General features: G+C 46.9%; 1 protein-coding gene across 1 annotated transcript; it reads left to right on the top strand.

Moving 5' to 3' along the window:
* Positions 1 to 864: 864 nt before the first annotated feature.
* Positions 865 to 15425, top strand: RAB35 (RAB35, member RAS oncogene family; the record flags this gene model as incomplete). Its single annotated transcript, XM_082773968.1, has 6 exons — positions 865 to 916; positions 4472 to 4522; positions 5266 to 5389; positions 11918 to 12042; positions 12131 to 12255; positions 12788 to 15425. The coding sequence occupies 6 exons, from the start codon at positions 865 to 867 to the stop codon at positions 12914 to 12916; spliced, it is 606 nt and encodes a 201-aa protein (XP_082630094.1). The 3' UTR covers positions 12917 to 15425.
* Between the last annotated feature and the right edge of the window lie 1496 nt (positions 15426 to 16921).

Below are 16921 nucleotides of genomic sequence, written 5' to 3'. Positions count from 1 at the left end.
ACATTGCCTTTGTTATTTTTAAGCCTTAAAAATGTGAAGAAAAATGAAATCCTGAATAAATGAGGTATGTAAGCCAAAACACTGCATTGTCAAGGAGTTTGATTGCCAACAAGAACAGATGTTTTTGGTAGGAAAGGATCCAAAGAGACAAACAGAGCTTTTCCTGTGCTGTGTCTCCACCTAGAAGGGGTCACAGCTTTATACTGTGTGTGCAGCCAGCCCCTGTGTGATGGCAGCAAGAACTGAGCCATGCACAAAACACCCCTGGAAGTGGGAAATTCCTCTGGAAAAGGGAAACCCCTCTGGAAGTGGGACACTGGTGGAAGTGGGACACCTCTGGAGAAGGGAAATCCCTGTGGAGGTGGGACACCTCTGGCAGTGGGACACCTCTGGATGTAGGAAATCCCTCTGGAGAAAGGAGATCCCTGTGGAGGTGGGACACCTCTGGAAGTGTAACACCCTTTAGTGCACTCTGAAACACGGCAGTGTGAGGTGATGCAGGCACAGCTGCCCCCTTCATACCCCAAAACCATCCAGCACCTCTGTGTAACCCTCACACCCACCCCACGCACACCCCCGCCCCTCTCCTCCCCTCAGCGCCCAGCCGCCATCATGGCGGCCGCCTGAGGGGAGCGGCGGGCGCGGACCCCCCCCCCACACCCAGCACCGGGCGCGCTGTGCGCATGCTCCGTGCGCGCCTCTCCCCCCCACACCCTCCCCGCCCCGGCGGCGCGGCGCATGCGCAGTGCAGCAGCGCGGCTGTCAGTTCCGGCCGCAGGTCGGGAAGTGGGCCCGGGGCCGCCGCCGCCCCCCCCCCTCAGCTCCGGTTCCCCCTCCCCCGCCTCCCGCCCGCCGCCCCCGGCCATGGCCCGGGATTACGACCACCTCTTCAAGCTGCTCATCATCGGCGACAGCGGTGAGGGCTCGGCCGGGCCCGCGCCTGGGGTTGGGCCGCCCCTCGGAGCCTGGGGGGGGCGCGGCGGGGCCGTGAGGCGGCCCTCGGGGAGGGGTGGGGGGAGGGGAGCGGCGCCGGGACCCCCCCACCCTGAGGGGAGCGCGCTGAGGGGGGCCGGAGATGAGGCCTGAGGGGGGGGCGCGGCCCGGCTGGGCCTTGCCGGGGGGTGTGGTGAAGGGAGGGGTGGGGAGGGAAAAAAAGGGGGAAAAGGTAAAAATGGGGGGTGTGGGGGGGAAGGGGTAGAGGGGGGGGACCTCGGGGGGGGGCTGGGGGCTGGGCACCCACAGATCGGGCAGGGCTGGGGGCTGGGCGCCCTGCTCCCCACAGCACCCCTTAACCCGGCCCCAGCCTGAGGTCTCCCCTCTGCAGGTTGTCATTTTTTTTACTTATTTGTTAAATCCTCGCCAAGCTAGTGGCTGTGCGTGTTTGTAGTTGTGGGCTAGGTGCTTGCACCTAGGCCAGCTGTGGAGAAGGGGCAGGTACACAGCCTGCACATAAACCCGGAGTGCTCCTGCAGCAGTTTCAGAAACTTCTGGAGGGCTGGCGTGCGAGCTCAGCCCGGGTCCGCAGCCTAGCCTAGGTACATAAGAAGCGGGACAGGGATGATTCCTACCCCAGTCCAGCTCTGCCTTGGTAACGCTCCAGCAGCTTACAGTTAAATTTCCATAAACTGGAGTAGATGGCATCCACCCTCATCTTTTCGTAGAGGTGTGGTCCGTGAGGCAGCAGGTCCCGGCATGCAGTGAGGCATGGCTCTCGGGTGAAAGTGGAATGCTGCTCGATCTTGGCACTTGTCACCTCCAGAAGCTTTTGCTGTATGTGAAGGTATTCTGTCCTATTCTGCTGTGTGCCAGCAAGAAGGAACAGGCTGCCTAAAAGACAAGTCTAAAAGAAAGAGGGAAAACAGAACGCGAGCTTCAGAGCAGCTTAAAACCCTAGGCACTTTTGGGAGCCTGCAGATTATTAAAACCAAATGCTGCGTTCTGAGCAAAGCAGTAGCTCTGTTGCTTGCTGATGAGTTTCAAAACTGTTCAGGCAAGATAAACAGGATGGTGAAAACTCTTAGGGAGACTTCTCCTTGTTTTGAACAATTAAATTATTTTTTTCAGCTGAGTTGTCTTGAGCAACATCCCCACGCTGTTATCCAGTGAGAGGAGGGAAGTGCTGTGAGATTTGTCTGCTTGCCTGCGCTTCTCTGTTGTTGTAATTAAATCTCACTAGTTAGCTGGGGTATTGATTTTCTTTTTTGTTTTTGTTTTTGTTTTTGTTTACCCCACCAGGAAGGCTTTGTCCCTGCTTCCACAAAACAGCTTGCTTGCCTTGTTTATTGATGTTTAGAGAAGCCTTGTGATAGGAAGTGGACTGATAGGGCTGGGTGATTGTTTCATCTGCTTTCCCCATATGCAAATACGTTCGAGAGCAGTAGGTTTGTGTGTTTTTAGAACAGGTCATCTTGAGAAGCTGCTGGTTATCTCCGCTGTGCCGAATGTTTAAAAATAAGACAGATGATCTGTGCCTTGTATGTGCTGCTTCGATTTCCTCGTGCTTTTTGATTTCCTTTCACCGTTTGGCAAGATGTGGGTTTAGAAACTGGAAGGGCACGGAAATTTGCTTTTATCTTTCATTTTGCCCGGTCAGTAGGCCTTCCTCGTTCTGTTTCGCTTTGCTGCCTGGAACGCGCTGTGAGCCCTGCTAGCCTTCTCCCTTCAGATCTTCAGATAACTCTGTGTAGGAAGTGGAGTATGATAAAGAGTCTGGTTTCTCTCGACTCGCACGGTGCGGGTCAGAGGCAGCTCAGTGACACCGCCGTCACCTGGAGCGTGTTCCAGGGCTCAGGGGCTCCTCCTGCTGAGCAGGCAGCCGGGTGCTGGGGGCAGGATGGTGCTGGTGCAGTGGTGGTTGGCCTGACGGGGCCGTGGTCCTGTGCAGCCCGGGCAGTTCTGCTCTGCAGGGCAGCCTGAGGCCGGCTGGCTGAGCGAGTGCTGCGGTCTGACAGGTCTGCGGGTTGCAGCATCTGCTGGCTTTCTATTGAGCTGGGGGCCACGGCTGTTTGATCAAAAAGCAGAGTACCTGCTGAAGACATTTCCTTTTTTTTTTTCCTTATTTTTAGCTGACTGGCATTGTGCGTGGGTTTGCCTCTTGCTAAATAAACAGCGCTCTGTCCAGTTTTGGGAGCTGCTCTGCTGCCTTTTTTGAGTTGAGGTGTGTTCGTTGTATGCACGCTGTAGCTCTGTGGTTTATTTAATGGTTCTTTCTTTTCCCCTAATACTCGATGTGAAATGAGTCTGGCTTCTGAGTGTTTGGAGACTTGAACTCCTTGCAAGTGAGATCTGTTTTATGGGTATCGTGCTGATTTTAGTGGGAGTTGGTTTACATTTTTGCTGGTAGCTGTCTTCAGATGCAGACAGCCAAGAACTACTGGAGGTCTGTGTAGCCTTTTACTTGTACCTTTAAACATTCTTCTGTTAAGAAGAATTTGTAAGTTATACATCATCAAAATAAAGAGCTTAAATAACTTCTACCTGCAAAGATTTAGTAGATAATCACCCTGGTGAGCTTGAATTTCCTCTTCGTGCTGTAGCAGGTCTTTTTTTTTTTTGGAGGGGGAGGAGGTGGAGAGAAGAGGAAGGGACAGCAACAACAGAGATGTGATATAGAGATAACAACTTTGAGGCATTCTGATCCCCCAGTTCCCTCAGTTGGGTGTGTAGGGACAAGCTTCCCATGATTTGTGTTCCAAGACCTATGAGAAGTGCTTCCACGCAGGAGGGTGTGTTCTGGGTGCAAACAATTGATTAAGGGAAGCATGGATGCAGTGCTCCTTGAAGCACTTAAACGAATACATTTGTTTCATGGAACGTTCCGGCAGAAGGTACAGCTTCAGCAAGGTGTGCGTCCCTCCTGTTGGGTGTAGAGCAAGCCGATTTTGGATGCTCTAGAACAAACAGCTCCTCTGTTTGGTTTAGGTTTCGGTTAAACTGTGGCCATGATAACGTAAGCTTTGTAAAACCAAACCCTAGTCTGATTGTCTAAGTAGTCCAAATTCCACTGCAGTTCAGCACGGCGCAGATGGATGGGAGGTGGGCAGTGGTGCAAGCTGATGTGCGAGCGGAATTCAACGGGAAGGCTGAGGGCAGTGCTCTGAGCTCATCAGCGGGACATACCCAGCTTTGTGTTTAGTCCTTACTGCCCTGAGACCTCTTAGAATGAGTCGCAGGCTGCAGAAATGAGCTGGAGTTTGCTGAGGGCTGGAGAAGGAGGGGACAAAAAAAAAAGAAGACAATCCTGTGTTGCTCCAGGAAGCATACCAAGTCCCGGAGTGACCGCAGTGTGCCCCTGGGCTCTTGATGAAATCTTCAGGAGGAGCACTGAGGTGACTGCTCGGGGTGGTGGTACCGAGTCAGCAGCTGAGAAAGGTTCTGGTTAGAGTTAAAGCATGCAGCGAGTGGCCAAGGTACTGCTGTGTTTCCTGATATCCACGATGACTGTACTCAAAGATGTCTTTATTTGTCATAGGTGTGGGCAAGAGCAGTTTGCTGTTGCGTTTTGCAGATAATACCTTCTCAGGTGAGTATTTTGTTTACTTCTCTAAGCGAAATGGTCAAGGTCTGCTCCACTGCTCCTGGTTGGCAAGGAGTCGTTGCACAGCACGTACAAACTGGTGGCAGTACTAGGAAGGTGTTTCTGACTCTGCTTCCCTCGGTACAAGCTCCTCTAAGCCATCCCCTTGGATCTTCACTTACAACTGAGAATACCACAGCATTTAACTACTGACGTGGTTCCAGAAATAGCTTAGGTTCTTTAGCTTGTGCTGTGTTCCGTGCAGACTCCCCATTAGCCCTTTGGGATTTAGGCTGATTGAATATTGTAGCTAAATCGCTTACATTTGTGACATAACTAATTTATTGGGAGGAAACTCACAGAACAGACTGTATTCAAAACAGGCGATTGCATTAGCATTTCAGGCAAAGCTTTGTCACAAAGCTTTCACATGTGGAATACTTGTGCAGTTACTGTCCAGGTCTTAAGATACTTGAGTGCTTACCCTTGACCACAAGTGCAGTAGAAGAATAATTTTATTTTTCAGCAGTGTCTTAACTTTAAAGGATGGTGTGGGAGATGGGGCTTAATGGCTAGAAAAAAAATCTGTTTGCTGCAGATAAAACATGCAGATAAAAGATGAGCAGATGGGGGAAAGTTGTCCCCCTGTCCAGCCTGAGAGCTACTGCCCAATGGGGCTCAGAAGTGTGTTTTGAGCCATGCAAAGTAAAGAAGCCTTAGCTCCTCACTTATCCACACTTTCCTTTCAGGCAGCTACATTACCACAATCGGAGTGGATTTTAAAATCCGGACAGTGGAGATCAATGGAGAGAAAGTGAAGCTACAGATCTGGGACACAGCTGGACAGGAGCGCTTCCGGACCATCACATCAACGTGAGGATAACTGGGCTTTGTGACGTATAGCTTTGTGAATGGATCTTGTAATTTAGATATTTTAATGGTGCAGTTAATTAGCTAACGATAGCCGTGCTGTCTGCGTAGTGGGACTTCTCTCAGCTGACTGAGAACAGGCAGGGGTGGTGTTACTGCCATTAAGTTTGAAGCTGGGACTTCAGATTTCCTCAGTCTTCAGTGCATTTCCATGCTGGCTTTGTCTTATTCCTCTGCTTCTAGTTTCCAAACTGTAATTATTTCACTCTTTTGCGTATACTAGAAAACTTATCTCGAGAACCTGCCCAGGAAAGTCATCATCTGATCGGATGTACGGCAGGAGCGCAGGCACAAACCCTTTGTGTCGTATAGCTGACGAGTAGCTCTGAGGTCTAAGAATAGGCTAACCGCTGGTTAGTTTTCTTTTAGGACAGAGGTATTTAAAGGCCATCTTTGTCTTGAATTCTGGTGAAGCAGACACCCACACGAAGTTAACCTTTTCCTTGGTCCGAGTTCAGTTGCATGCTCATTGTCCTTTTGAACAGCGTGTGCGCAGCTTTTCCTGTTCCTGAAGAAACCACACCCAGAGCTACTGCGATGGGAACTAAGAATAAAGTCTGCTTGTAAACCAAGTGCAGTAAATGCTGGAGTGCTCAACGTGGCACTGGGGGAGTAAGGAGAAATATACTTAGAATGCAGAGCTTTAATACACAAAGCAAATAAAAGAATAGTAATAAAAATGAATTATTGTAAGGCCCAGGTGTTTCACTTGGTCTTTCGTGGCTGACTTCTCTTCTGGCTCCAGTTTGAGGGGGGGTCATTTTCAGCTGACGTATTGATTTCATGTCTGAGCAGTTTAAATAGCGGGACTGGTTGTGTTCGTGTCGTGCCTGAACATCTAGAAACAGCAAAACCGAACCTGCGCCCCGCCCCTTTCCTCTGCCCTTCTAGACGGATGTTACTGGATGGCTTCCATTGTTTCCCGAGTGTTTGGCTTGAAAAAGCTCCGCTGCCTCTCGTAGGGTTCCTGTGCGTGACATCACTTCTCGTCGGAGCGCGGCAGGAAGCGAGGGGGAGGCAGCAGCGCGGCGCGTATCAGCTGTGCGGCCCGGCCAGGCCGGGTGCCCCAATTAGTGCTGAGTCAGCAGCGGCCCTTCCTGTTTGCAGATTCCCTGACACAACTCGGAGCTGCGTTAATGAGCGTTGGTTCGTGGGGCTGAGGGGCTGATGCCAGCTAGTTTAAAAAGCCCTGGTATCCGCCGCTGAATGGGGAACACCGGGAAAAGAGGCTTCCTTTTGTGAGTGGGAATAGCTGCAGGTCAGACTTTGCGTGGTGGTTTATGGATTTTTTTCCTTCAATTACAGCAGCAAATGGAGAAGCTGAAGTGATTGGAGGCGTTTGTGCCATGACCTATTTGAACTCAGTTGTTCCTCTCTTTTGCATGGCTTTTTACCAGAGCAAGTACAACTTGTGCTCTCGGGGAAGCGAAGGCCCCAGTTTTCCTGCCTTAATACTGGGAAAGCAGCTACAGAATCTTGCATGGCCAGGAAAAAAGAGTTGAATTTTGTGCAGCTTCAAGCAAAGTGCCAGTGCCTGAGTGCATTTGTCCTGTTGAAGAAAACACTTTGTGAATTCTGATGGCATTGGGGGCCTTCCTTTGTTGCTAGGTGGGCTGGCCGTGCCTGCCCGGCGTTCCCTGCTGTTTTTCCAAAGGCAGCCTTTGGAAAAGGACATACCACCTGTGAAAACAATAGGTAACAAGGTTCTGGTTTCAGAAAGGGTTTTGTCTCCTTTTATTTGGCAAAGTAATGCAGTAGCTGGTTTGCTTGTACCAAGGGAGCCTCAAACTGAGGTACAGAGTTGGTGCTTGTGAAAGGGCTGCGCTGACTGCGTCATGGGTGGAGTGGAGTGTGGGTGCACGGTCAGCGGGGTGGTGTGCAGTGTTTGTTACAGTGACCATTTAGATTGAGGTTAAGAACATAAGAAGGTGTTACCTCAGTGATATTTCAGGGCAGGAAGTCTCTTCTCAGTTAAAGGCAGAGTTGAGATTCACGTTGAGCCAAGCCTGGCAAGCAAGCCTGAAACTGGAGCCCACCTGGTAATAATGAAATAGGTTGGAAGTGCTGCAGTGTAAAGCTGGGGTTGCAAAATGGCTGAGGTGGAAGGAAGTTAGTAGTAAAACGTTGGGAATCATTAAAAAGTTATACTGTTTTGATTGTACTTGACCACAGGTACAGAACTGAAGAACAAAATAAAATGTAAGGAGAAGAAATCAGTTTGATCAGGAGCATTGTACAGGAACTCAGGAATGTCAAACCAGATTAGATTTGTGGACTGAGGAGCATAAAAGCAGCTGTTTTTATTGTCTACTAGATGTGGAAATACTGGGATAACTGGTACCTAGTGGGAGGAGAGGCTAAGTTGTAGTAATTTGGTTGGCATGGAACGTCATCCAAACTGCAGTTTGATTTCAATTCACCGAGGAGGTAGCATGCCAGAATTCAGCCGTGTTAACAGAAATACCTGAGCTGTATGAACAGACAGTTCCTGTACATAATTTGCTGGTGTATATAAGGACTCCTCTCTTCTGATTCAGGGCTGTGTGTTTAGGGTTTAAGGTTTAGGTAACGCTTGTCAGATGTTAGCTCAGGATGAACAGTAAAAGCAGAGGAACTTCTTTCATGCAGTTATATGGAATGGCATGCTCAAGAGAGGGATAGGCATTCAGAGGGGATGGAATTGCTGTGTTGTAAACCAGATATGATGGTCAAAAGACTAGTCAAACAGACCTCTGGCTATACAACAGATGCATTTTTTCAGGTGCCTTGGAAGCACAAATATGAAAATAGATTATTAGAATTCTTTGGAATCAGTTAGAATTCTAGAGGAATGAAAAACAAGGCAACGTGCTACAAACAAGTGAACTATTAATACTAGATTAAACCAGTGGCCTGTCTTTCAAGTTGGTCAGTTATCTTTTTTTTCTCTTGGAGAAAAGAATTTATGTTCCATACTGAACCAATGCCATCAGTAGGACCCATCTTCTAAATCCTGCTTAGCTGCCTTCAGACCTGGTGATCTTCTAATCTTGGGAAGCATTTATTAGGGGAAATCTGAGAACTTTCTTACTGGTATCTTGTAGGAAATGCAACAGTGGAAGGCAAAATGTTCCCTTCTGCTCAGAAAAGTAGCCTTCAGAGACCGTAGGATGTGGGTGGCTGAAAGACGTGTTTGGTTTGGTTAGCCAGTTCTGAAGACTTTCTGTTTTAATATTGCAGTATTAGTAGCTAACATTTTCATGGCAGTTTTTAATATTTCTATAGGTAAAACGAGCCACTTGGCTACTTCTGTACTAATTTCAACTTTACTGCTATCATTCTGAAGCCTTTCCCACACCAAAGCTAAAGTCTAGGTAACTTTTCCAGCCATATAGAGGATTATTGCCTTCTACCAAGCATCCAAAGATATATGCATGTGGAAATAGCTTAGATCTGATTGTCTTTCATCTCAGTGGGATTCTTGGGCACTCCAAAGATGAGTAACTCTTCTATAACTTCTTGTTTGCTCTGTTGTTTTAACATGTTTATCAGTGGGAGCAGTAGCAGGTCCTGACTGTGGAGGTTTGTAGGGCAGATGGCAGAGCTCCCTGACAGAGGACAGCCAGCATCAGTCGTTCAGTCCTTGAATGGGAGGGCGAGTTTGAGAACTTCAGTCCTCTTCTGCTCTGATTCCTATGGCATCCATCTTCCATGAAATGTGGATGGGAAGGAGCTAGAGCTTCTTTCTCTAGTGTCAAAGCCTCAGCTACCTCTTGGTTGCCAAAAGCATAAAACTAACACCTACCTCTCCCTGAATGCCACAAGCCCCATCTGTTCTCTGCTCGCCAAAGCCTACATTCCTATAAAAGCAACTGCATGGCATCAATCTGAAATCTGAAGTGCGGAGTAGGATAAACCAGATTTTGGTCTTTCAGTACTGTCCTGCACTTCAGGTTGCAGAACCTTTGCTGTACTTGTTAAGGCTAAAATGTTATCTAGGACATAAGTCTGTCCCTAACAAATGTGAGAAAACAGCACGGCTAGCTTTTTTGTTTAAAGTGTGTTTTAGGAGGCTAAAGAGCTAGAGAACAAAAGGTAGCTGGTCTTATCTCGCAGGCTGCTAAAAGGTAATGTCAGCCAATGGAGAAAATGACATTTTAGTGGAGATGAGGGGTTGGCAACCTTTCTAGAACAGTGTGCCAGACAATTTTCCCTTCCAAAAATAGAAGCAGTGTGTGCTGGTAGGAGCTCAGCAGGAGTCAGGGGTTGCTGTCTTGCACAAAGGAAGATATTTCTGATGCGGTGGTTGGCAATATTGCTGCTGTGTGGCAGGAGCTCCCAGCTCCCGCAGAGCTTTGAATGCCGTAGTGGTGTGCGCTGCGTGGTCCAGCCCACGGTCCTCATCTCCAGGAGCAAATGGCAGCGTGTCAGGAGGGGGACCCTGTATGTGCAGGGCGCGTTATCCTACTCCCCGACATCATATGTTGTTGCTTAGAAGAAAACCGGGATGCGTGGGCAAGGTAGGAGCTGCAGGATGCTCCGGTGGGCCCGCTGCTGATGGGGATGGTTTTATGGGGAGCACGGCAGAGCGAAGCAGCTCTGCGTTGGTGTAACTGAACCACGGCTTGTCTCCAAAGGCCAAATCTTCTCATTGCAAATCTAAAGCTCAGTGTTAGGGAGTGATAGGTCAGCCTAGTTGCCGAATTAAAGGACTAATAAGAGATATGAGAGTCATAAACCAGTATTCATCAAAATCTGTGCAGTACATGCTGCTGTCAGGAGAAGATTTTGCAATGTATGGATTCAGGTTGTGGAATATTTTTTCCTCTAAAGGGTCTAAGTTTTAAAATAAAATTGAGCTTGTAACGAAGTAAAGCACAAATGCAGTGCTGCAGCAAGATTTGAAGTGTTAAAGGAGCTGATTGAGGAAGGATTAGAATATTTGATAGTGCCGGCTCTCTTACCGAGAATAAATAATTCTCTCCTGAGTTAGTTCTTGCCAAGGCAAATGGATGTACAAGCACAAATTACTGGTAAAGCAGAGCATGGAAGAAGTACTTGGCTGTCTTCTGAAAGCACCCAGGTGAGCAAGTGAAGTGGGCTCTCCTGCTGCTGGAGGGTGTGTGTCACATCACTGAGAAGCATTGATCTGCAGTGACGCTCACTACAAAGCCATTGTGTGGCTGCCTTCTGTTAAAGGAGGGATGGTGAGGCCAAAGGCGAGGAAGAGACAGGGACTTACTCAACTGCATCAATAGCAGAAGTGAGATGAAACTGAGGTCTTCTAAGAAGTAGCGCATTTGGTTAGATTAAATGGTTTTGAATTTGAAACTCGTGTTCGCTGAGTTGGAATAAACTGTCTGAGAATCAGGGTGGTCACAGCACGTGTCTGAAGGGCAGCAGAGGGGAGCTGCAGTGTGTGAGATCTAGCTCCAGGAATGTTGTCACAATTTAAGGGAAATTCCTCAGGTTTGGTATGCTGAATTCTTGCATTTGTTTTAATAACAGATCTTAATCATAAAAATATAGAGATCTTAATATTGATCATAAGAAAGAGGAGGTAGTGAATGGGAAAAAAATAAAGCTACTCAAAGTACAAAACCTGGCTGATGATAAAGGCCTCATTGTCATCTGTATCTGTTAAATTTTTGGGGGGGCAAAGCTGCCTGATTTGCAGTAGAGAAAAAAACTGGTAGCCCTGTGAGTGTGGCTGAAAACTGAAGAGGTGGAGCTTGCTTTATTTATGTAGCATTCTTGTGGTGCACATACTGCCTGCCTGCAGTAGCTTCATGCAAGTGATGTTGAAATTTGAATTCAGCTTTTTTCTTGAGTATCAGATTTGTTTATCTCTTAAGGTGCTGATTGTCCAAGACTAATGGGAATAAACTGAAGCAAAGCTTATTTTTAATGGCTAAAGGTAGCAGAACGCACTGAGTGTGCATATGGAGTAGATCTGTTGAGTAGGAAGGTGTGATCAGAGCACAGTCGTTCAACAGGACAGACATTTTTGTGAGCTCCAGAGAACTGTGATTGAGGGTTGCGTATATTTGAAGATCTGCTGTGAAATTTTAGTCTGTAAGTAAACTTGCATAGATAAGGGAATTGCTGCAAAGACTCTGTGGCTTGTGCAGTGGTAGGTCCACAACACGGCGGTGCTGGGGCCACCACCACTTCTTGCTCACGTTGCTGGAAGATGTTACTCATCTTTGAGGGTTTTGGCAGCCTAAACAAGGAAGACAGCAACAGTCTTTGGACTTGGAAACCTGCTTGCATGAGCAAAGTGAGCAGGGAACTCTGTAGGTTTAGAGGAACAGCTTGTGACATAAATGCTATAGAAGAATTAAACGACTCCCATTGGAAAGAAAATGGGGGCACCTGATTGCCTGAACTTGGGGATCGCTATGAGTCTTGTGGAAGCTGAGTGCAAGAGAAAGAGCTGAGAAAGTGAGGCATAACTTGAGTTAACACTTGTTGTCTTGTCCTGCTCCGTAGGTATTACAGAGGAACGCATGGGGTCATTGTTGTCTATGATGTAACCAGTGCAGAATCTTTTGTGAATGTAAAACGGTGGTTGCATGAAATTAATCAAAATTGTGATGATGTCTGCCGGATACTAGGTAAGTTACTGATCAGAGCTTTAGAGCATCTTATTTAATGGGATGACCTACTGAAGTACTGTACTGACTTTTTTCTTCCCTTTTCTAGTGGGGAATAAAAACGATGATCCGGAACGAAAAGTGGTAGAAACAGAAGATGCCTATAAATTCGCTGGGCAGATGGAGATCCAATTGTTTGAGACCAGCGCCAAAGAAAATATTAATGTGGAAGAGGTAATATAATGTGCGGAACAGAGTATGTGTAGAACTATGTGGAGATAATGGTTTGAGGAAAAAGTAAGAATGACATTATCCTTGCTGAGGAAGAAGGATACTTCATTACAGATTGCACGTGAGAAGGTAAAATGACAAGAAGAGGCTTCCAACCACCTTTGGTTGTGGTGAAGCAAGATGAAGGAGGCCTCATTGCATTTCACTAGCTTTTCAGGGCTAACACATCAGGCATGTTCTCAGGAAAGACTCCTCACTGGGGGGGATGCTTGTAGGAGGTAGAACTGCTCAGTCTTCACTACAGGCCTCAGCTGCCAAACTGACCTGTTTGGGAAAGGGGATTGAGGCATCACTGATTTAGCTTGGAAGTGAGTCTGGAGGATTCCAGATTTGAACTTGGCCTGTAGTGGGTTGGGGAAGGTCTCTGAACCGTTACTGAAATGTTGAGAAGAGTGGATGCTGTTCTTTTAAAGCAGCTCCCTAATGGCTAGCTGTAGTTCATTGGGTGGTCTGACCTCGCTTGTTTCTCTTGCAGATGTTTAATTGCATTACAGAGCTAGTTCTGCGAGCAAAGAAAGAAAACTTAGCAAAGCAGCAACAGCAGCAACAGAATGATGTGGTGAAGCTAACGAAGAACAGTAAAAGGAAGAAGCGGTGCTGCTAATGCCCTTTCCCTACTGCAGAGACTCTGCTCTGACAGATCAGCCCCTCCAGCTAGACTCGGGCAATTCCACTGGGGCAGGCTTTGGGAGGACTTTCTCAGTTTTGTGCCGTTATTTAAAGATTATTTTCTCTCCATGTTTTCTATCAAGAGGCGCTGGCACCTTACCACTTCAGTGCCAAGAAGGTATCGGATGGAATCTTGCCCCCCTCTCCTCCCCTGCTCATTCCAGTGCGCCTTGTAGACAAGAAAGGACGTTGCCTACCAAGTGGACTAATTAACCCAAGAGTTTGTATATAATGTATATTGCTTTAACCAGCCTCGCCTCCCTGTTGTCGCTTTGGCTTATGCCTTCTTAATGTCAACCAATCATGGACTGCAGAGTTCACCTTTTTAAAGTAGTACAAAGTTCTTAATTCGAGTCAGCCCCAGGCTGGCAGGAACTGCTTCCTGGGGCCTCCGGCTTCCTTTCTGTTGGGCTCCAGGCTGGCAACTGGTGCCCCTGGGGCCTGTGGCTTCACTTTGAGTTCCAGGCTTTTACTGGGGCTCAGGCTTTGTTTTTCTAGGTACCAGGATCGCAGGTGTTGCTGCTGGAGCCTGGGGTTTCACTTCACCAGCCCCTGGGCTGGCAGCTGGTGCTGCTGCTGGGGCCTTGAATTTCAGTTTGCCATGGTCCAGGTTTGTGGCTGCATCCTTGGGTTTCACCTTCTTGTGCTGCAGCCCGGCCGTACCTGTGCTCTCCTTCAGTTTGTATCAAGATACTGAAAAACAAACCAACCTGCAGAAGTGGGATTTACTTGGATAAAACATTTTTTTTTAAGGCAAAATTAAACTCCTTTGACCTCTGCTTTTGGTTCTGCCACGGTCCTAAGTGAGGGTCCATTTCTTTTGAGAACAAAAACCTTGTGATTCTGCCAAAAAAACACAATACCCCTTCTCCTCATTGTCCTGTCAACAAATGAGATCTGAACTTGAATGTGAATTTTGGTGGCAAAGCTGTTTTTGAGTGAGAAAAGGTATGACAATAAATCCAGCTGTTCTAGATTGGTGTCTGAATATGGAAGCTGCTGCAGGATCATTCCCAGGATTCTTCTAGTAGAAAGGAGGACTGCTGTTTAATGTGAGGAAATGGAAAGCTTGCTTGCTTGGGTTATGTGGTGGTGGAGGGTCACCCCTGGAAACAAACTGGTCTTGCTGTGCTCAGTAATGTTTTCCTGGCCCTTGTTGGCTTCTCTGGGAAAGCGAGGGCTCAGTTCATCGGCCTGGGTAGGTATAGTTAAAGGTGGAGAGAGTATGTGTGTGTAACGAAGATATCAAATGTCTGGGCTGAATGTACGTGCTCAGCACCTGAATAATTGCTGAAATAATAATTAAACGGAATCTTTAAAATGACTAAAAGGCATGGAGGATATGACTTCCTTTAAGACCTTAAAGATGGACGTACTCAATTTGTCAGTGTGAGGCCCTTTGGAATTGCTGGCCTTGGTTTGGTAGGATGTGATTCACCAATGCCCATGAGCTCTGAATCAGCCCTCCTCTCTCCCTTCCCCCCCCTTCCCCCAGGAGAGGCTAAAATTTAGTCACTTGTTTTGCCTACATTCTTTTTTAGCTTTTACGGGTTGTGGTAAGAGTCCTAATCATACAATCACATCACAATCAATCACTTTAAGGACCTTTTTTTAAAAAAATAATGAAAATGATGAATGTGTAACACGTTTTTAATCAGTTCAGGTGCTGGGAGTACATTTCCAGCTGCCTTCACCCATCTGTTTCCTTCACATATCTTTCATTGGTAGCCCAAGAATAAGGTTGAGCTGGGATGCTAGTGTGAGCTCTGATATTTGTAAGACTCGAGCGGCTATGGAAAGTGGCAGCTTAAGTTGCACCAGGTGTCCATCCTGTCTGCTTTCTGGTGTTGGATGTGGTGTGTGCACAGGGAAGGAGCTCTGTCAGTCCTCAAAGCCTTCCTGTTGAAACGGAGCTGTCCTGTGGCAGTTGCCACTTCCAGGTTTAAGGGCCCAACTGCATTACTTCGGGACCCTTGTGGTAGCGAGTCTGCAGGTCTAGGAGGGAGCAACTTCGTACAGGCAGAAAAAGTAAAGAAAATGTCTGAATTTACTGGAATTGATGCAATAAAATGAGGAAATGGTGCACCCAAGCCTGGAGTGTTCTCTTATGTGGAAAGATTGGTCCTCTTTGAGTCCAGGTCTTTGTGGCCACAATTTGAACTCTGCCAAGCCAGGTGTCCAGCTTCCTGGCTTGAAGTGGGATTTTTTTTTTTTTTTTTTCTAGTGCTGGCTGTAGAGGAGCAGTTATATCTGCTCTTGCCACCGACTATTCAATTGGAAGGGGTGGGGACTGCATCTCTAGTGGTGTGCTGATGTGAAGTTTCCTAAATGTCGAGCAATGGAATGTCTAACTGGTTTGCTAGGATTATTTCTGTAATGAAAGTTTCTAATTATGCTTTTTAAATAATTTTAAAAAACTAAAAATAAAGGTTACAAGCTGCCAAATCTTTTTCAAGGCTCTGTTTCCTCTGCAGTCCAGCATCTGGAGGTGGAGGGTGGCAAGCCAGGGATGAGCCCTTCTGCTGTATGTGGAGGGTTTTTCTTTCTGGCAGGGGGTATTGGCAAAACAAAAATTCACGCTTTCCTGGTTGTTTGGTTGCTATTGTAGTTTTAAATGTGAATCAAAGTGTAGGTTGGAACTGGTAACCATATTTCTGTGTGAGAGGTGCTAAATGATTTTGCTAGAGTCTTTGTTCTACAGAAAGTGTTGAGAGAGCTTGAAAGCATCTCATCCAAGGCAGCCGGGGTCAGACCCTGTGTGTACAAAGCACCTGGAGGCTCTCCTTGCTTTCACAGGCGTTTCTGAACATTTGTGTTTCTGTACAGGAGCTACGCAGCTATCACCATGTGCTTGCTGCCAGTTTATCGCTCCCTGTGCTTGTCACACAAGCAGGTTACTGAAGGCAGGTCCTCGCTTCTCAAGAAGCGTGATGAAAATTCGCTGTGCAAAGATGCCTCTTCTGCCTGCACTGTCCTTCTGCGACTGTGCAGACAGGAAACCTCAGGGCAGAGGTGGTCCGAATCCCAACTGGGTCAAGTTGGGCATGCTTCATTGTTGCCTGTGTTTTTTCTGAATGCCTTAAGTTTGAATATCCCTCCACCTAAAGGCCAGTAAAGGGTACAAGTGGCTGGATGGTGGTGAAGACTTGAGGTTGCCTTTCTATTTTCCTGTGCAGCAGGAGGTGTGAGTGCTTCAAATGGTCTTTCTCCTGGACCGTTCTTTTCTGAATGTGTGCACATGCTTTGTGTGAGTGAATTTCTTGGGGTGATGAGGTACTAGAACTGCTGCTAGGTGTTAAAGATAATGGTTCAAGAGGTGACTTTGTTCTGCAGCTAGGCAGGATAAGCAGTGACTTGAGCTGAGACGGTTTCATATAAATGGTCTGTTTTATTCTGAAGAGAACTATTTACAAAAGAAGTAGAGCATTGTTTTTACTAAAAATATGCCTTTATAGATTTTTATAATATGTATCTTATAAAAACCATACATTTATTTACATTACTGCTACATACAAAAATTACAGCACTGTGGTTTATATACATATCTATAGATACATTCTTTCCGCTTGTCCCTGCTGTGTGCTTTTTCCCTTTCAATCTAAGGGAATTGTTGCTGCAGCACCCAGACGCTTCCTTTCTTGGCTTTTGGTTAAAACAATCTTGCTTTTTATAGCCGAGTAGGGAGTAGAGAGTTTGCCTGCTGCAGAGGCATATCTGGAATTTACCATCCTAAGTAGGACAAGTGCATACAGCTATAAAGTCCTTGTGCACGCAGCACTGCCTGTAACCTCACTTCTCACTGTTCTGTGCAAAATTATTCCGTTGTCGTTAATTGATCTAGCATCCATCTTGATGGCAAGTTGCTGATCTAAGTTTATATTAATATAAAGTGCTAGTGACTTGCCTTTCATTTACATGTACTTGTTTCTTGTTTACCATT

The sequence above is a fragment of the Aythya marila genome (genome assembly GCF_965140915.1).
Source record: "Aythya marila genome assembly, chromosome: 17".
Lineage (NCBI taxonomy): Eukaryota > Metazoa > Chordata > Aves > Anseriformes > Anatidae > Aythya > Aythya marila.
Note: the sequence above shows the minus strand (reverse complement) of the source record. Positions and strands in the feature narration are given on the sequence as shown.